This window comes from Bufo bufo, chromosome 1 (assembly GCF_905171765.1).
Source record: "Bufo bufo chromosome 1, aBufBuf1.1, whole genome shotgun sequence".
NCBI lineage: Eukaryota > Metazoa > Chordata > Amphibia > Anura > Bufonidae > Bufo > Bufo bufo.
Genome location: NC_053389.1, coordinates 153,507,911 through 153,527,534, shown reverse-complemented (window position 1 = coordinate 153,527,534; position 19,624 = coordinate 153,507,911). Strand labels below are relative to the sequence as shown.

At 43.3% G+C, this 19,624-nt stretch overlaps 1 protein-coding gene across 3 annotated transcripts in view; it reads right to left on the bottom strand.

Annotated features, from left to right (window-relative positions):
- Positions 1–19,624, bottom strand: part of CTNNBIP1 (catenin beta interacting protein 1) — a 35,465-nt gene that overhangs the window by 3,929 nt on the left and 11,912 nt on the right. For 2 of the 3 annotated variants that reach the window (XM_040430866.1, XM_040430858.1), the window contains 3 exons: positions 18,500–18,552; positions 16,080–16,193; positions 12,521–12,611 (listed from right to left, as the gene is read on the bottom strand). In XM_040430866.1, the coding sequence (XP_040286800.1) occupies positions 12,521–12,611; positions 16,080–16,175 (187 nt within the window). In that variant the 5' untranslated portion in view covers positions 16,176–16,193; positions 18,500–18,552. The remainder of the gene's footprint in view (positions 1–12,520; positions 12,612–16,079; positions 16,194–18,499; positions 18,553–19,624) is intronic. The other variant, XM_040430875.1, reaches the window with a different exon arrangement.

The window sequence follows — 19,624 nt, the reverse complement described above, 5'->3', positions numbered from 1 at the left end:
TTCCTGTGATTTGCATAAAAAATAAAATGCATAACATCTGCTGCCATCACTGCTTTTTCAAGGGAATCGTAGGCATTTGACCATGCAAAACTGCTTACAGTAACAGGTAGAGGCTAAGGAAAGAAGTGCAAACATACCTTTTGTGGGGTTTTTGTCATCAGGAATAGTGTGAATATGAAGTTTTATCCTGCCGGACTCTGTTCCCGCATGTGTCCGGGAGGTAGTACTTAATTGTTAACTGCTCTCTGCCTTGCGTCACAGTTCAATAAATACAGGCAGCTCCTGTAAATAACCTAATATACCAAAAGAATCGATAGTCACGCCTTTTTGCCCCAACTTTTTTCAGAGCCACACTCTGGCTCTCCAATTTTGTTTGGTTTCCTGGATGCAGTAGTGGCATTCCATGCTCACAGATGCAGGTAGAGTACGTCTGCAGCGTAGAGGTCTGGAGAGCACAGTACTGGAAGAAGGGGATAAATTGGTGAGCATCGATTCTTTTGTAATTTTAGACCATTTACAGGGGCTGCGAGAGTTTTTGTTAAGACTCCGACAACCCCTTTAAAGAACATGGACATACCCACAATTTCCCCCAGGGAGCATCGGAGCATTTCATGCTCAGATGCTCTCCTTTGCCCTGCATGATTCAGCATTTTATGGAGCCTAAAGCCCGCCCCATTTGTGCCGGTGACTTCACAGGGCTCCCTGCTGGGCAGGCTTTAGCGCTGCCCTAGACTGTAGAGTGGCTAGGGCAGAGCTAAAGCCCGCCCATCAGAGCCGGTGACGTCACCGCCGGGAACACCGCTAGGCAGAAGCCTCCGCCCAGCAGTGTGTTGTTATAAACAAAACAAAAAAAAAAACTTGCCCTGTGCGATCTAGGAGAGGGCAAGGGAGAGCATCAGAGCATTAAATGATCTGATGCTAACATCAGGGGGCTGCCTTGGTGAAACTGTGGACATGTCTGGGTTTAGCTCTGAACCTGGACAACCCCTTTAAGCTTTTAGTGATGCTCCATCTTCACTGCACTTGCAAGAGCAGTACCTGGACTAAACCTTCATATTCACACCACTTCTGATAATAAAAGCTCCATAAAAAGGTATGTTTGTCCTCCTTTCCCCAGCCCGTACCTAATGCGGTCAGCAGTCTAGCATGGTAAAAACTGCTGACAGATTCCCTTTAGTTAGAAGAACCTCTGCAGTCTTGAAGGCTGGTTAATACTAAGCCTAGAAGGAGGTCAAAGTATTGGAATTAGCAGGTGCTGCATCCTTGAATTTGAACCAAATTATTAGAATGTCTAAATGATGCCCTTATTTCAAGTCTTATTGTATCATCTTTAACTTGGCACTCAGAATAAAAAATAATAAAAAAGAATGAGAAGTGGAGCTCTGCTACATTGCCATGCAGAATATGTTGGCACCATAGAAATAAAAATTTATGGTTCGATTGGCACAAATTCCAGGCACTTAAATAGTCCACACTATGTATCGATAACCGATGTAATATATAATGCAGGACAAACGTATCCGTCGGAGTGACATCACAGTATAGAGTTTTCTTTATAAAAACGGTCACAAACACAATAGGCTAATTGATCTGCAGCCACCTTTAGCAATGGAGAAATGGAATTCACATTATATCCAAGAACTGCACAGCCGCTGCGTGGCTCTGAATTATGAGCCGTGTGTACACTGACAGGCAAGGGGATGTGCCAAGAACCAGTATAATCCCCCCTCCCCAATCACAATCCTACTGGGAGCTGCCTCCCTTACCAGCAGAGCAAGGAGACCGTTCTCTCCAGTTACCATAGCGACAGGACGGCTAAGCTGCGAGGGCACGGAAATCTGCAGGTTGACGTTTGGATACCTAATGAGGATGGAACTTTACAGGGAGCTAAGGATTCAGAAGTCTTCTGTGGATAGATGATTAACGTGCCACACAGTGACCCACGGATCTATGCCGGGCACCAAAGAGAAAATCTGCAGGAACATTACTGGTACATCCGGCAATGAACAGCTAACTTTTTTTTTTTTCATTTTTTTTTTTAGAAAATGCTTTACTTTTAGGCTGCCATATCAGAATCACTGAAAAACAGCATCACAGAACTGCTTCCTTATGAACACAACACACTCACAATAAGCAATTTCCTGTCTGGAGATGGCCTATAGATCTGCTCATCCTAAGCCTCCTGGTTCAGGAGTAAGAAGCCAGAACTGTTCTGACACAAAACATTCAGGGTTTGTAAATAGCAGGGTGGTGACTCCTGGGGAGGGGGGACTATAATAGCGGGTTGCAGGCTTCTTATACCGACTCCTATTTGGTGAACATTTGCACTAATAATTTAGGCTGGAAATTGTGCAAATTTGTAGAGTTTTACACCTATAAGTTACTATTTGTTATAATGACTCTGCTCTTCTATCCCATACTGAGTATTCAATCATTAAAACAGATACTATGTAAACATTTGCAGATCCTTAATAAAAAATAAAATCTCAGTGTGCACCGTTAGGCCGCTTTCACACGCGCAAGTTTTCTGAACGGGTGTGATGCGTGAAGTGAACACATAGCACCCCCACTGAATCCTGATCCATTGATTTTAATGGGTCTGTGCACGCATCATTTCTGCGTTGCATGAGAATCGCAGCATGTTCTATATCCTGTGTTTTTCACGCAGCCCTAGCCCCATAGAAGTGAATAGGGCTTTAGTGAAAAACGCATTGCAACCGGATGTAATCCGGATGCAATACATTTTTCACTGATGGTTGCTAGCAAATGTGAAAAACGCATCAAAACTAATTGCACCCTTGAGGGAAAAAACTGAAACACTGAACGCAAATAAAACTGACTGAACTTGTTTGTGAAATGGTGCAAGTTTCACTGAACGCACCCTGAACGTATACTGAGCCAAACTGTACCATTCGTGTGAAAGGGGCCTTCGTCTAGTCTCGTGTGTAGAAGGCAGATTAGACTCTCCAAGCTTCTCCACGTCCAATAAATGGTTGGTGTAGGACTGGATATTCAAACCTCTGGCCATTAACCACCCCCACTATACTCAATACTATGGTCCAGTTCAGACATTGCACAGCTGCAAAAATATTTTGCAAATAAGCAGCAATTTACAGCATAATACATGTGGAAGTTTCAAAACCCCATTTACACGAAGCATAAAAATTCTGCATGAAAATACAGAGCATGCTCATACATGTTAAAAAAAAAAAAAAAAAAAAAAAAAAAAAAAAAAATTTTCACCGTAGATTTCACCCTTTGCAACGCATAGGGTGACATCTGCTTCTAAGAGCTCATTCAGACGACAGTATGCTGTCCGCAAAAATGCGGATCCTTTTTTTGCGGATTAGATGACGTCCCATTCATTTCTATGAGGCCCTTTTCTTCCATTGCACGGCTCAGCAAAAAAATTAAACACGTCCTATACTTGTCAGTGAAAATCAGGACATGGCCCTATTGAAGTCTTTGCGGACATGCTGAACTGTCCGCAAAAAAATGGATCCGCATTTTTGCGGACAGCATACGGCCGTCTGAATGAGCCCCAATACAGATTTGTGGTCACCGCATCTCAACTTCCCCAAATGCTGACTTTACAGTAGTGGATCTAAAGGAGAAAAGTCGTTCCTTCCTTTACAATCCACGTCTGGCATTGGCACCAACAACTGCCTGTGTTAATGCAACCTAAACTGTCCACCTCCGTGCCACAATACCCTATGTGACAGCCTCTGTGCAGTAGTAATAACCTGTGGTAAGACATATGTGTGCATTATGACTGCAGAATGTACAGAGGCAGTGCAGATACCGAAGGGCTCAGCGAGTGACAGGTCCTCCCACACACCAGCGCAGTCATCTGCTCTTCTGTGGAGGAAAGTTTTTTTTTTCTTTTTTCTTCTTACACACGTTAGTCACATTGCAATATTTATAAAATGAGCAGATTCCAATCCAGAACTTTAAAAATATATTTTTTTTAACTTTCCTTTTTAAAAAAAAAAAAAAAAAAAATCTTTGCAGATCTGTGGATGAATTCTGGTGTCAGGGGCTGCACAGACAGCAATACGGAGACATATTTAATTGGCTTTCCACTTGAGCAGTGTCTGCAAGTTCATATTCCTATGTAGTAGGGTTCTGAAGGTGAAAAATACCTCTCAAAAACCACCACCTCTACGAGAAAACCACATATCAACTAGCAGAAGTCCATTTTTCAATGCAGTTTTGGGTTTCACAGTATATCCTGAGATCCTGCCAGGATTTTTTTTTTTTTTTTAAACACTGGAAAATAATCTGAATGTAGTGCGTTAGCGTTTCCCCCAGACCCAAAACATCATTTATCAGTCAGTAAGAGGCTTTACAAAAGTAGCACGTTCCAATAAAAAGTCGCATAAGATAAGCGACTTTCTCACTCCATTATTCTGACTTGAGCTAATGATAAATCTGGCCCATAGGCCTCTCCGCTGTTCAGGCACAGAGCAGCCTGCCGGATCTCACAGGATCCAGCGTTACCAGAGTTTCCACTTCACCACCACATCCCCATTGACTGTAATGAGATCCGGAGGAGATCCAGACGATTTCCGTCATAAATGCCAGGTTTCAGCCGGATAAAAAACAATCGCATGCAACGTTTTTTTGTCCGGTCGACAGCCAGCATTTGTGCCGGATCATCTAAATAGAGATGTGAATACCCAAATCTTAGACAGGTTTACTGAGTTCAGGATTGGGTAGAGATGGCAAATGAGGCATTGGCACAGGAAAATCACACCTGCTCAGTCCCCTTTGTGGAACACCCTCAACCTAGAACAACCTGTCTGCTCAATCACTGATAAAAGAAATGGGCACAGTGCCCATGAAGAAGAAAAACAAAAAGGCTAGCACTCGTGACTGGAGATCAGTAAATATGTTAAAAGGTATAATTCCTGCTGGAAGAGATGTTGTAACTCCATATAATCTAACACAAAAGTAATGACTGCGCAGCATGTGATGTACAGTATGGGGAGTATGACTCATACACAGATGGCTGGTTAATGCACACGTAAAGATTTTGGGGCACACCGGATCAATTCTTAAGCTGGTCATAGACATAAAGCGACCATTCACCCTAGATGGCCGATTTGTGTCCATGGCCAGATTAAGAATTGCTCCATGACATAAGGCGGCCATCTAAGACAATACTCCACAATAACCACACAGTATTGTCTTCCATTTAGGTTCCGATTAAACAAACTACAGTAAAAAGAAAGGACCACTGGGCAATGAATCTTTACCGTTGTAATATTTTATATAGTTCATTGGCCTTTTATTCAACTGTATTTTCAACATATCCAGATAGCAGTATTCCACTGCTCTGAAAAAGCCAATAAAACCAGATTACATTTTAAAAAATAAAAATAAAAATACTGGTGCCCCCTTGTGGTTGACCACAGTACAGCAGACTGAGCCTGTATGTACAAACGAAGTGGTGCACAGATCAAGGAGGATTATTAATAAGGGGTAAAGCTTGACATGAAAATCCCTATCTAATCCTATTAGATACTTATAGGTCATCCTTGGGCATCCTGTAAACTGGTGACAAATGAGAAGTTTCATCCGCTAGCTGGCAGGAGCATGCTGAGACAAGTGGTTCTGCAGCAGCTAGAAACCTGAACTCCGGTATGTATCATATGACTTCACTGAAACATGCAGACATTCCTCTAGGTTTTTTCCACCTTTGCTGACATAAATCATATCTTACAATCATGAAGGAAGCTGAAAGCTTTCAGTTACTCAGTTACATAAAATCCACCAATTCTAGATAAACGCTGAACAAAATGATTTACTGGGCAGCAGGGTCCCTTTAAAAGGCATTCTATTCTGCGTGGAGGCACAGAATGATTGCACAGCAGTTCCTCCTAATCGCTGCCCTTGACCCTGGTTATTGAGTTTTGTCTCTGCAGCTTTGGGGTTTCATTTTACTTTGAACAAAGCAGCAGAATATTTCTCAGGGAGGGGTAAAGCAAATCTCCATACAGATAAAAATCCAGCACGTTGCTGTATATAATGATTATTTCAAAACTAAAACCGCATCATGTGAGGGAAGAAAAAAAAAAGAAAAAAAAAGCTAAGCGTTTCAGATTATCCATTACACGTCCTTCATCATGACTAAAAGTGCAAATGTGAACTCCACTTAAAAAAAAATTCAGTGACCATCCCTTTCATGAGAATTGTATGAATAGTATGCTTTGGGCCTCATGCCCACAACTGTATTTTGTATCACTGTCCGATCTGCATTTTTTGCACGTGGACCCATTCATTTCTATGGGTCTGCAAGAAAATGGAACGTACACGGATGTCATCTGTGTGCTGTCCACATCTGTGTGTTAGTTCCTCAAAAATGAATTGCTAGCAGTCTGCAGTAAGGGTACAGAGGGGAGGTAACCTGGGGGTGTGCACCTGCACAGACTGACTATCCAATTGGTGCTGCCATTTTCAGTCTGTGCAGGTACACACACCCAACTTGTTACCTCCCCTCTGTGCCCTTACTGCAGACTGCTAGCAATTCATCCATAACTTCTAGTAGAAATAATAAAGAAATGGCAAAACAGGCAAAACAGAGCCATAAGAATAGATGCACCAGAATTGTTATTGCATCGGAATGCATGAAGTTATTAAAACAGGCGGAGTGGCGACAGGTCCTCTTTAAATTGAGACTCTTTGCAAAGCTTTTACCAAATCACATTATAAAACCTCAGGGTTTTATAATGCCGTTATCTATAGGCTCGTCTGGCAATAGACAAGCAGTAACTCACACAACACTGCCCATAATCTTTCTATTCATGAACATGCTGGTGTCACAGTGGAGACTCTACATGGATTTGAGCAGTGCAATCACCGGGGTTATTTTTTTTATCATACATGACACCTGACTACCGCCATCATGCTCGGCGTCATGACAACACATAAGGAACCAGTGGCTGTTAATTACAATGTGTCGAGAGGAACCAGCCTTGGCAGGCTAATTTTACTTAATTAAATTCTCTCCACAGCAGATTTCACAAGCGCAGTCATGTGAATCCCAGACATCCGCTTAATAAAATTGTGAACTATGATAACTGCCAAATAATGGACACAGTCTGCTCCCCTCAAGACAGCTGCAGCTTAAAGGGGTTCTGCACTTTGTTTTAACGGATGATCTAGCCTCTGGATAGATCATCAGCATCTGATCGGCAGGGGTCTGACACCGGGACCCCCCCCCCGATCAGCTGTCTGAGAAGGCAGCGGCGCTCCAGTAGCGCCGCAGCCTTCTCACTGTTTACCGCCGGCCCAGTGACGTCACGACTAGTATCAACTAGCGTGGGCGGGGCTAAACTCTGTTCACTTGAATGGAGCTTAGCCCCGCCCACGCTAGTTGATACTAGTCGTGACGTCACTGGGCCGGCGGTAAACAGTGAGAAGGCCGCGGAGCTACTGGAGCGCCGCTGCCTGCTCAAACAGCTTATCGGCGGGGGTCCCGGGTGTTGGACCCCCGCCGATCAGGTGCTGATGATCTATCCAGAGGATAGATCATAAGTTAAAACAAAGTGCAGAACCCCTTTAAGCATTTATGTCATGCCACCACCGAGTGTATGTGTCATTTGTAGATTGTAAGCCCTCATGGGCAGGGCCCACTCTCTTTCTGTACCAGTCTGTAACTAGTCTTGTTCATGCTTAGTGCAATTGTGTGTATTATGTATGTATACCCCCTTTTATATGTACAGCGATATGGAATGAATGGCGCTTTAATAATAAATAATAATGGAGAGTCATCACCTGATCACAGCAGAGGGGGTGAGGACAACATTATATGACTACAGCTGCAATCATTTATGTTCATGGTCTAAAGTGTATAGTCTATAAAACATTAAAATTCAAAAACCGGTAGAGTCCAGTTCAGCGCAGGAACTTACATACTGTGTATCAGCAGAAAACGAAGAAACATCCCCAGGGCGAGATGGCAAAGGAGTGATGAGTGGTCTTCTGTCTGACTGCTAAAGAGTGCTGCAGTGACACCTAGTGGTCAGCACATGGAAGAACAAAATAGAAACAACTGCAGCATTCTTAAAGGGTTTCTACCACCACATTTTGACCTAATTAGCTGTCAGACACTAGCGATCTGCTAGTGTCTGCTGTACCTAACCATGCTATTGTAATCCCTTTCTCTGCAGCGGTTACCCTAAAAAACGTAGTTTTATTGCTATGCAAATGAGCCTCTAGGTGCTATGGGGATCTTTTCAGCACCTAGAGGCTCCGTCTACTCACCATTTCTGCCGCCCAGCGTGCTCCAGCCCGCCCCTCTCCTCTAGATAGAGAGAAGTAGGCTGTCAATCTCAGCCGAATTCTCGCACCTGCGCCGTGTGCTTCTGTATTTGGCGCAGGGCAGTCCAACAGTCACTGCGCCTGCGCCGAATACAGAAACACACGGCGCAGGCGCGAGTAGGCTGTCAATCTAGAGGAGAGGGGCGGGCTGGAGCGCGCTGGGCGGCAGAAATAGTGAGTAGACGGAGCCTCTAGGTGCTGAAAAGACGCCCCCATAGCACATAGAGGCTCATTAGCATAGCAATAAAACTACGTTTTTTAGGGTAACCACTGCAGAGAAAGGGATTACAATAGCATGGTTAGGTAGAGCAGACACTAGCAGATCGCTAGTGTCTGACGGCTAATTAGGTCAAAATGTGGTGGTAGAAACCCTTTAATGAAGTCTGCTAGATTTATTAACTGCACATCTTTAAGGGTACTTTCACACTAGCGTTATTCTTTTCCGGCATAGAGTTCCGTCAAAAGGGCTCTATGCCGGAAAAGAACTGATCAGGCGTATCCCAATGCATTCTGAATGGATAAAAATCTGTTCAGTTTGCATCAGTATGCCTTCCGTTCAGTCACTGTCAGGCGTTTTGGCCGGACATAATACCGCAGCATGCTGCGGTATTATGTCCGTCAAAAATGCCTGATTAGTCGCCGGAATGCCGGATCCGGCATTAATTCCCATTGACTTGCATTAGTGACGGATCCGGCATTGCAAAACAACTGAAGGACGGATCCGTCCTTCCGGTCTGCGCATGCGCAGACCGGGAAAACTTGGAAAAAGACTGCAAGACGGATCCGTCTATCCGCATGACAAGCGGAGAGACGGATCCGTTCTTGCAATGCATTTGTAGACAGATCCGCACCCGGATCCACCTACAAATGCTGTCAGTTGTCACACTGATCGGCGGATCCGGCAGGCAGCTCCGACAACGGAACCGCCTGCCGGATCACACTAACGCTAGTGTGTAAGTACCCTAAGAAGTTGCAAAAAATGTTTAGTCTTACTTCAGCAGGGAGGTGGCATAAAAAAACAGGGTAACAGTTCTAGACAAATGTGTTAGGTTTTAAAATGCACCAAATTTAACAAAGTATGACATTTTATAAATCTGGCGCAGAAATTCCCTTTTTATTTCTTAAATCTTGGCACATATCTTAAGAGCTGTTCTTCTGGATCGGGTGGCGGCATCAACCACTCTCTGACCAGATGTAGGGAGAGAATTGCAGTGATATTACTGCACAGCTGCCCATTAAGTGTGAACCACAACCAATCCTCTGCGGGATGCCTCAATCATGTCCAGGAAATAACCCCGACTGTCACTAGCTGCTTGTAATCCTGACTAGCATCCTAATAGAACAAGGGATTTCATTTCTCGTCTGTTTTACCTCTACAGAATATATTGCCCTCATGGGTATAGTCCTGTTGTCCGGTACATCAATGTTTTACATTAAAGGGGTTCTCCGGGCTTATATGAAAATCCTGAAGTCTTAGATCCTGTGGAGGAAAAATAGTTTCCTCTGTACTTAGCCCCCCATTGCGCCACCAGCAACCAAACAGGAAGAATGAGGAACACATTCAAATGGGACCCAAGTGGATGAGACGCAGCCAGCACCAAGGTAAAGGTAAGTGCAGAGGAAATATTTCCCCCACTGGGTCTGAATACTCTGGGGAAGAACCTTTAACATAGCTAACCACAGCCAGTTTTATAAAGTGGCGAGTGCGGAGTAAGGGAGCCTTCACACACACTGCAGATCTTGTTGAACAAATTTTCAGTTGCGGAAAATTCTTCCATTCACCTGAATGGAGCTTGCAGAAATCCATGTGCTTGCCACTCCATCCAAATTAATGAACTGATTTTAAGTCGCGGAAAATTCTGTAATAAAATTTGCAGCAGGTGTGAAGGCACCCTTAAAAAAACAAAAACAAAAAACAAAACAAAAACAACTTTCTTCTACCAATACTTTTTAACAAGCGGCATGATACACAACCCCCTTATTTTCTCATAATTCATATAGCAGCAAAAGATTCTTGAGCACAACGCAGAGAATAAGGAAGACGTGCTAAGCAGTCAAATACTACAAAGGAGATGCGTCAAAGAATAATAAAGAAAGGCGATGCTACTCCAATAACTACACTGCATAGAGATGCAGAACATGGCACAACCAGATAAAATATTAAAAGGAACATCACAATACTCCCTTCACTGATAGCCCATCGAATTACTCTCCATGTGAGTTTACAAGATAATTTCAAGGAAAGCCAATTGATGTACCATTTTGCTGAGGGCAGTTTAACCAGGCAATGATAAAAAGACTACACACAATTACCCTGTTCACATACCAATTTCCACAACAGGGATCCTCACTGCAGAGAGACTAGAAAATTGATTTCTTGTATAGTACGAAGTGAACAGATTTTAAAGTAAGCCCGGATCTACTAACAGAGCAAGCAACATTATCTAATGCTTATTTTATAAGCAGCAGCGTAAAATAAAGCGAATATCGCTCTGTTCAGCTGCTTATTGGTGATCCACTTAGACTCAACATTTGTTGCATTAATTAAGGTTCTGACAACTCTGGATGACCTTGGGACACACGCCTTTTATGGCTTATGAATGACGGAGGAAGTTCCCAGCTCACGATTTCCCCTTCTATCAGGTCTCATGAACACGACCATAGTCCTTTTTTTGCGGATCACATGCAGACCCATTCATTTCTACGGGTCCGCAAAAAAAAATGCAGACAACACACGGGAGGTCATCTGTGTACTGTCCACATCCGTGTGGACATGTCCCATTCTTGTCCATTTTGCCGACAAGAATGGAAACTGATGGGTGTGAGAAAATTGTGGGATGTAAATGGAAGGTATTTTGTGGACCTGCGGGTTTGCAGACCACAAAATATATACAGTTGTGTGCATGAGGCCTTAGCAGAGATGCGCTGCATATATCAACAGTAATTGTAGCGGATCTGGTTGTACAAGTTAGAAAACCATTGATTCCAATGACCAGCAGGTACTGCTAGATTTTTTTCATGCTGCAGCCACTTGCTGAACCTTCCCCAAGGCGATACTGACAATTAGAATGGAGAGAGCAGTCCACATTTGCTGCCACATGTGGCCAATTACCAGGCATTTCAAAATAGTTTTCAATCAAAAAGGGTGCTGCCAATTAATGGGAACACTCATGTTCATAGCCAGAGGTAGAAAACTTCCACAGAACTAATGCCACTTACAGTGGATTGTCTGAGCCTTATAGCTTGACCTGCACGGTTATATTGAAGCAGTGTATCAGGACATGGGAGTTTAGTGTTGTTGGTGTTTAGCTCAGTAGATTGTCTAGACCGCATACCCTAACCTGGCACACCTTGTAACATGGATAAGGGTTATTTCTGGTTTGGGGAAAAAGGCTCATGCAGCTTCTGATGTGGTGTTTTTAGCCAAAGTCAGAAGTGGATTAAGCAGGTAGAAGAAGTATAACCATATATGCATACTGCGTTAGCAGTAGAAGTCCAAGGCTTCAGTCGAGAGAATTTCCAGATTGAAACCTTGGGTGCATGTGTCACTCATAAGCTCCTGTGTAAAAAGGAAAACACATACTGCACTCTACAGAGGCTTTTTTTATTTTACTTGAAGCCTTTGTATGGAATAGTGCAGTCTGGAATGGAAACCTTGACAGATACCCCTTAACCGAGGCCAAAATGACACTTTTATGGGGGCCTATGGGTCCATTTAAAGAATCTGTCACCCAATTTTCACTAATAGGACTACCTGCAATGTAAGTCAGTGTGTGCAATGAATGCCCAGAAAAAGAACTTTTACTCATATGCAAATCGGATCTAAAGGGCTCAGCGGGGCGGGCTTTCCTACTTAATGTGCTCAAACCCCCCTCTTTCCCCCGATGCCTGCTACCTCTCTAACTTCCCAAACCCCGGTATAGAAGCGCCGTGATGTCAGGGGAGGAAGGATTGGGAGGTTAGGGGAGGAGCAGGCATCAGGGAAAAGAGGAGGGTTGGGGGAATTTGAAAAGGAGAGCCCAGCTATGTGAAATTACCCTACAGAATATTTTCATGACAGAATGGTCTCAAGAAGAAAGAAAAATCACTTTTGGAAGAATTAAACTGGAGACAGGTGATGACATCAGTAAGACATAATAGTATGAGGAAAGGGTTCACATTCAAACTCCTCCTGCCAGTAATGTCTCACATTTACCTTGATCAATCGAGTGCTGAGGCAGTTGACTAAGCTGACTATTAACGACTCCAGCGTATGACCGCAGGAAGGCCTCTTCACTGGGCGTCAACTACATGGATAAATGAAGGGTAAAATAAATCAACAAATGAAGCTCATCTATGAGAATTCAGATACTTGATTATATATACACAGTACCATTCAAAAGTTTGGACACATCCTTTCATTCCATCGTTTTTCTTTTTTATTTTCTATATTAAAGACATGAAAATGATGACGAACACATGGAATTCAGTAGTGAACAAAACGTGTTACACAAACCAGAATGTTTTAGATTTGCCTTTTGCTTTGATGACTGCTTTGCACACTCTTGGCATTCTCTCAATCAGCTTCATGAGAAAGAATGGTTCTCAATTGGTCAAATAGTTTTTACATAGCTTGGAGGTGTGTTTGGGGTCATTGTCCTGTTGAAAAAACCAAAGGATAGTCCCACTAAGCACAAACCACATGGGATGGCGTGTCACTGCAGAATACCGAGGTAACCATAGTGGTTAAGCGTGCCTTGAATTTTGAATAAATCACCTGCAAAGCACAGTCACACCTCCTTTTCCACAAATGTAGAAACCATTCGCTCACCTTTTCTGCAACTCACAATGACCTGGAGGTTGGAACTGACAATCTCACATGGTGACACGTCACACCAAAGTACAGATTTCCACAGGTCTAATGTCCATTCCTTCCTTGTGTTTCTTAGCCCAAACAATTCTCTGCTTCCTGTTCCTTAGGACTCATCCATTTTTTGCAGGTTGGATGTGGACCCATTCACTTCAATGAGGCCACAAAAGATTCAGACAACACACAGTCCGTTCTGCGGCACCCGGAAAAAACATGTCCGTATTAAAATGTGGAACGCACACTGCTGATATCCATGTTTTGCAGACTGCAAAAACAGCTACGGCCGTGTGCATGAGACCTTAGTTGTGGCTTCTTTGCAGCAATTTGACCATAAAGGCCTGGTTATCGCAGTCTCTTCTGAACAGTTGATGTTGAGATGTGTCTGGAACTTGATCTCTGTAAAGTATTTATGTAGGCTCAAATTTGAGGCTGGTAACTATAATTTACTTATCCTATACAGCAGAAGTAACTCTTGGTCTTCCTTTCCTGAACCACCTCATGACTGCACTTAAGAATACCTTAAAAGTTCTGGAAATCTTCTGGATTGGCCGACCTTCAGGTCTTAAAGTGATGATGGACTGCTGTTTCTCTTTACTTAGTTGAGTGTTTCTTGCCATAATTTTGATTAGGACAGTAGTAGAATGGGGCTAAACACTGTATGGAACGATCTACCAATCCTACCTCTACAAAACACAATTGATGGTCTCAGACAGAATTTCCACAAATTAACACTTGACAAAACATAATTATTCATTGAAAACCATTCCAGGCAACTACCTCATGAAGCTGATTGAGAGAATGCTAAGAGTGTGCAAAGCTGTCAAAGCAAAAGGCAAATCTAGAACATATAAAACATATTCTAGTTTGTGAAACACATTTTGTATACTACTTCATTTCATATGTATCCTTCATTGTTTTGTGTGTCTAAACGTTTGATAATAACTATATTATAATAATATAATATAATGCACCCAGACAGAAATGTCGGATTGGTGCAAAACTTGCCATGCAGTTATATCTCAGGCAGATATGCAAGTGATTACAGGTGTGGCCGGATTAGGCTACTTTCACACTTGCGTTCGGAGCGGATCCGTCTGGTGTCTGCACAGACGGATCCGCTCCTATAATGCAAACGATGGTATCCGTTCAGAACGGATCCGTCTGCATTATATTACAGAAAAAAAACTAAGTGTGAAAGTTAGTCAGACGGATCCGTCCAGACTTTGCATTGAAAGTCAATGGGGGACAGATCCGTTTGAAATTGCACCATATTGTGTCATCTTCAAACGGATCCGTCCCCATTGACTTACATTGTAAGTCTGGACGGATCAGTTTGGCTCCACACGGCCAGGGGGACACCCGAACGCAGCTTGCAGCTTGTCCGCCTGCTGAGCAGAACGGAGGCCAAGCGGAGCCAGACTGAGGCATTCTGAGCGGATCGGCATCCACTCAGAATGCATTGGGGCCATACGGATCAGTTCGGGGCCGCTTGTGAGAGCCTTCAAATGGAACTCACAAGCGGAACCCCGAACGCTAGTGTGAAAGTAGCCTTAGACACTGGATCTTCCCACAAGAGGGCGTAAAAAAAAAAGTGCTTCCCCGCTGCCCTGTAAAAAGGCTCTCAGAGGCTACTTTTGGGTATGATCACTCTTGGTTAGAGACTGCTGACTACTAGACATGCCTCTATGACACACTCAAAAGACATTTTGCCCAGTTAACAGATTTTGAGAGGGAACGCATTGTTAGACTTAGAGATGCAGGATTGTTATTTCCACCAATTGCTCACTATATAGGGTGTTCTGACCCAGCTGTTAGGAGGCATTGAGAGCAAGTTACATGAGGGCATGCACACAGGGCGAACAGGCTCCGGATGGTCTAGACAGGCCACCAGTAGAGAGGATCGTTTGATCCGCCAACAAGCACGAGCAGCTCCCACAGTTTTGTTGTCCACCATCCAAATACATGTCACACCTTAATTACATCCCCCCCTTATCTTGGCCCAGACCATTTCCAGGCGCACAGCAGAAGGAAATTTAGTGTTACAGAACCTTTTGTGTGTCCTGCCACCATTGTCTTTGTTTGCAGTAGTATAGTGAACGAGAAACATGGACTGCTATGGACTGGAAATGTATTAACTTTAGAGACAAATCCAGGTTCTATTTGTAATCTCATGACGACGGGGTTTGAGTATGGAGGGCTTGTGGTGAGCACTTCAATCCTGCCTTTGCTGTGGAGTGACACACTGCCCCAACTGCTGGTGTGATGATCGGGGGTGCCATCAAATATGACAGTCGGTAACCCCCAGTAGTGATACAAGTGGGACTAACAGCTAGGTGATATGTGCAGGACATCCTGCGGCCATGTGTTCCCTCTCACGGCAGGGCTTCCAAATGGCATTTTCCAGCAGGATAATGCTCGCCCACACACAGAAAGGGTTTCTCAGGAATATATCTGCCAGATTGGAATGATTCCTTGCCCTGCCCAGTCACCAGATTTATTGCAAATCGAGCATTTATGAGACCAGCTGGGACACCAGCTTCAACAACCTATGAGTGTGCAGGATCTTCAGGACAAGGCTACAACATCTGTGAGCAAATGTGCCCCAGGATACTACATGGAACCTCTATGCCTCCATGCTCTAACGCATCTCATCCCGTCCGCGGGCTGGAGGTAGCCCAACAGAGGACTAGAGGCTCAGTTCAGTCATATAGTCTTCCTAAATAAACAAATCATTTTGCTCTAATATTGTGATCACTCACATATATCACCATACAGTCACACGTAGAAAGTGTCATTCAATTCCAACAACTCCTTCCTGGCGCATTATTTTTTTTTTTTGTCAATGAGTAAATATGGCATCTACAGCCAAGAGTGGCAACTCTCACTGCAGGACACAAATACTCACATTAGAGCCCATCTTCCGCAGCATAAGTAAGACGCGCACCTTCTGCTGAACATACATCTCTTCCGGACTCTTCCCGGGGGCCCCCTCACGGTTCATACCCCCTTGCCCTGCTCCCTGTAAGAAACAGTAGTAAAAGCCATAAGACATCTGTTTATCAAGACAGGATGAAGTGAAATTTAAGTCATGATTTCACATGAGGCAAAAGGGACAAGAGGGAGTAGTTTTATCCTGTTTTATCTACTGCAGCCAGATTGCCATTGATCACCTACAGATGGCAGTATTCTCATGCGTAATACTAAAACGCAGCAAAAGCAAGTGTCTGCAAACCTAGGGATACCAACTGATGCTCTACAGATGTATGTGTGCATGGATCCTCCTTCCTCTGCTCGCAGCCTAGTTTCTGCTCTGCAAGTAGTGTCACCTTCTAGATGCTCCTTCCCTTCTTAAAAGATGCAGTTTAAACAGATTGCATATAAAAGCGGTTTTTAGTTACAATGCAGTCAGAAAGTGTTCAGACCCTTTAACTTTTTTTCATTTTATTATGTTGCGGCCTCGACCTAAAATAAATAAAAATATGAAAAACTAACATTTCACATCGACATAAGTATTTAGAACCTTTGCTTTGGCACTTGAAATTTAGTTCTTGATTTCTCTTGATCATGTTTGACATGTTTCTACAACTTAAGTCCACATGTGGTAAATTCAGTTGATTGGACATTATTTGGAAAGACACATCCCTTTCTATATAATGTCTCACAGTTGACAAATACATATCAGAGCAAAAACCAAGCCATAAGGAGGAAAGAACTGCCTGTAGAGCTCAGAGACAGGATTGTTTGGAGACACAGATAGGTAGAAGGCTACAAACAAATTTCTAAGAGCAAGTTCAGAGAGCATAGTGCCTTCATGATTCTTAAATGGAAGAAGTTTGGAACAACCAGGACCTTCCTAAGACTGGACACCCCACCAAACTAAGTAATTGCGGGAGAAAAGTCTTGGTAAGAGAGGTGACCATGAATCCAATGGTCACTCTGATTGAGCTCCAAAGATCCCGTGTGCAGATGGGAGAAACTTCCAGAAGTTCAAACATGACTGCAGCACTCCACCAGTCTGGGATTTATGGCAGAGCGGCCAGAAAGAAGCCTCTCCAAGAGATCTTGTAAGAGGACCATTTGGCACTTAGTAATATAGCCTTTGTTGATAATCTATGCATTTTCCTATATTTCATAAGTCATGTTCCCTGGTAAAGCAAATCTTCTGTGCTGTCCGCGTAGAGGTCCTGTCTATAAAATGGCCACTGATGGAGGGTCATGTGACCCTCATTCAGCATCCTCTATTTAAAACACACTGCATCCGCACTAAACTTCCAAAAGTGCAAGAACAGAGGGCAGGTGCATGGAGGAGACATCACAAGGAGGTTATTCGCCTGTCACATGATTCTCCATCAGAAGCCATTTTATGGACAGGACCTCTTTTTAGATAGCACATAAGACTTTGAGAACAAGGGGACATGCAGAGGATGGCAGAAAATCCCCAAATCCATGTGTGCAAACCTCATGGCATCATGCCCAAGAAGAATGGTAGCCATAATCACTGTCAACGGTGCTTCAACTAAGTCCTGAGTAAAGGGTCTGATTACTCGTGTCAATTCAAGATTTTAGTTCTTCCTTTTCAATAAATTAACAAAGATTTTGAATATTCTGTTTTCACTCTCCCATTATGGGATACTGAGTTCAAATTGATTGGAATTTTTTTTTTTTTTTTTTTTTAGCACAAGGCTGCAACATAATACAATGTGAAAAAGTGAAAGGGTCCTGAAGACTTATCGAGAGCAATGTACTTTGTAACAGTGAAAGGTTTTGCAATTTCATAATATACTGGTAGTTTCCTTTTCTATTGTCAAAGATTTCTGCTTGCTGTCAATGAATTTAATTATTCTTGTTTACATCCAGAGGCTTGAAAATACTTTTGGAGGGAGATTTATCATCTCCTTACGTTATTTTTCTGGGAGAAAAGTCGCAAACCCTGTGTTTGCAACTTTTTAAAACACTAGTGCAACTAAATTTAGTCAAAAGTGGTGTTTCTATGCCGCCACCACTTTCCATAGAAAGGTGTGTGGTAAGGTGGGAGCGGGGGCCAGCGGGACTGGCACATTTATCTTATTTTACGCTTCTTTTGTGTAAATGAAGAGCGAAATCTACAGCAGTCACAAGCTACAGGAAATTTCACTTTAGGTACATGGACTGCTGGAGATATGCCTAATTTAAGACAAGGATTGTGCCTCACCATAAATTAAGTGCATCCTCCAGCAGCGCACCACATGCCAGACTTAATAAATCTCTCTTTTTTCTTTCTACATTTGAGCTCCACAGCTAAACATCTGTTGCTATGATCTGTGTGATGTAGATGCACATATGTACCTCTTGCTGAAGGATGCTCTAGGTGCAGCCAGTAGGATGGAATGGAGGGGACCCTGCAAAGAAAAAGAAAAAAGTTTGGTAAATATCTGCTGTATTATAGTTTCTGATATTTGTCTATATTAATACTTGTCCATGCCTGTATCCATCAAGTGGCCTCAGGTATAATCCATCTGAAAAAAACTTTACACAGGGGCAGCTGTGCTACAAATGGCAATGTTAAAAATTTCAGGGTTCAGTAGCTACTCCCCAAAAAGAATTTAGGCACAAAGCAATTTCTTAACATTTTGTAACAATACATTCGTCCTTAATTACAAAATTAAAAAAGAGGACCTGTCACCACATAAACTGAGCAGATTGATGTATAGTTTTGTGGGAAAATATTCACTAAAACCTGTAATTTATACATTTACGGTATGTCTTTGCTTTTTCCACTTCCTGCGAATACCTATTTGTACAGGGAGGAGGTGTTAGGGTACTTTCACATAAGCGGCAGGGGAAACAGCCTGTCGGATCCGTCCTGGCACTAGTTCACGTGTGCCCCCGGACTGCAGCTCCATTCCCATTGACTATAATGAGGGCGGGGCGGAGTTCCGGCGGCAGCACGGCAAGAGGCAGCTGGACTAAAACTACGACATGCAGTACTTTTAGTCCGGCTGCCTCTCGCCGTGCGCTGACGTAACTCCGCCCCCACCCCATTATAGTCAATGGGGACAGAGCAGCAGTCCGAGGGCACACGTGAACTAGTGCCAGGACGGATCCGACAGGCTGGTCACCCGCTGGAACAGCCTGTCGGACTCCCCTGCCACTCGTGTGACACCAGTGACAGACTTACCAGTGACAGCTATCACTTAATACACACAATGCTATTAATCACTGGTAACACCTCCCTCCTATACAAATAGCTGTTCACAGGAAGCGGAAAATGCAAAGATAAACGTATAAATTACAGGTTTTATTGAATATTTTCCCACCAAACTATATATCAATCCACTCAGCTCCTCCTGCTCTATAACATGGTTTCAGATTGCATTGTATTTTGTGGTGATATACTCTTAAAGGGACACTGACAGGGCCAATAAGCATATTGAGGTATATATATGGCAGTACAGGTCTTATAATGGGTAT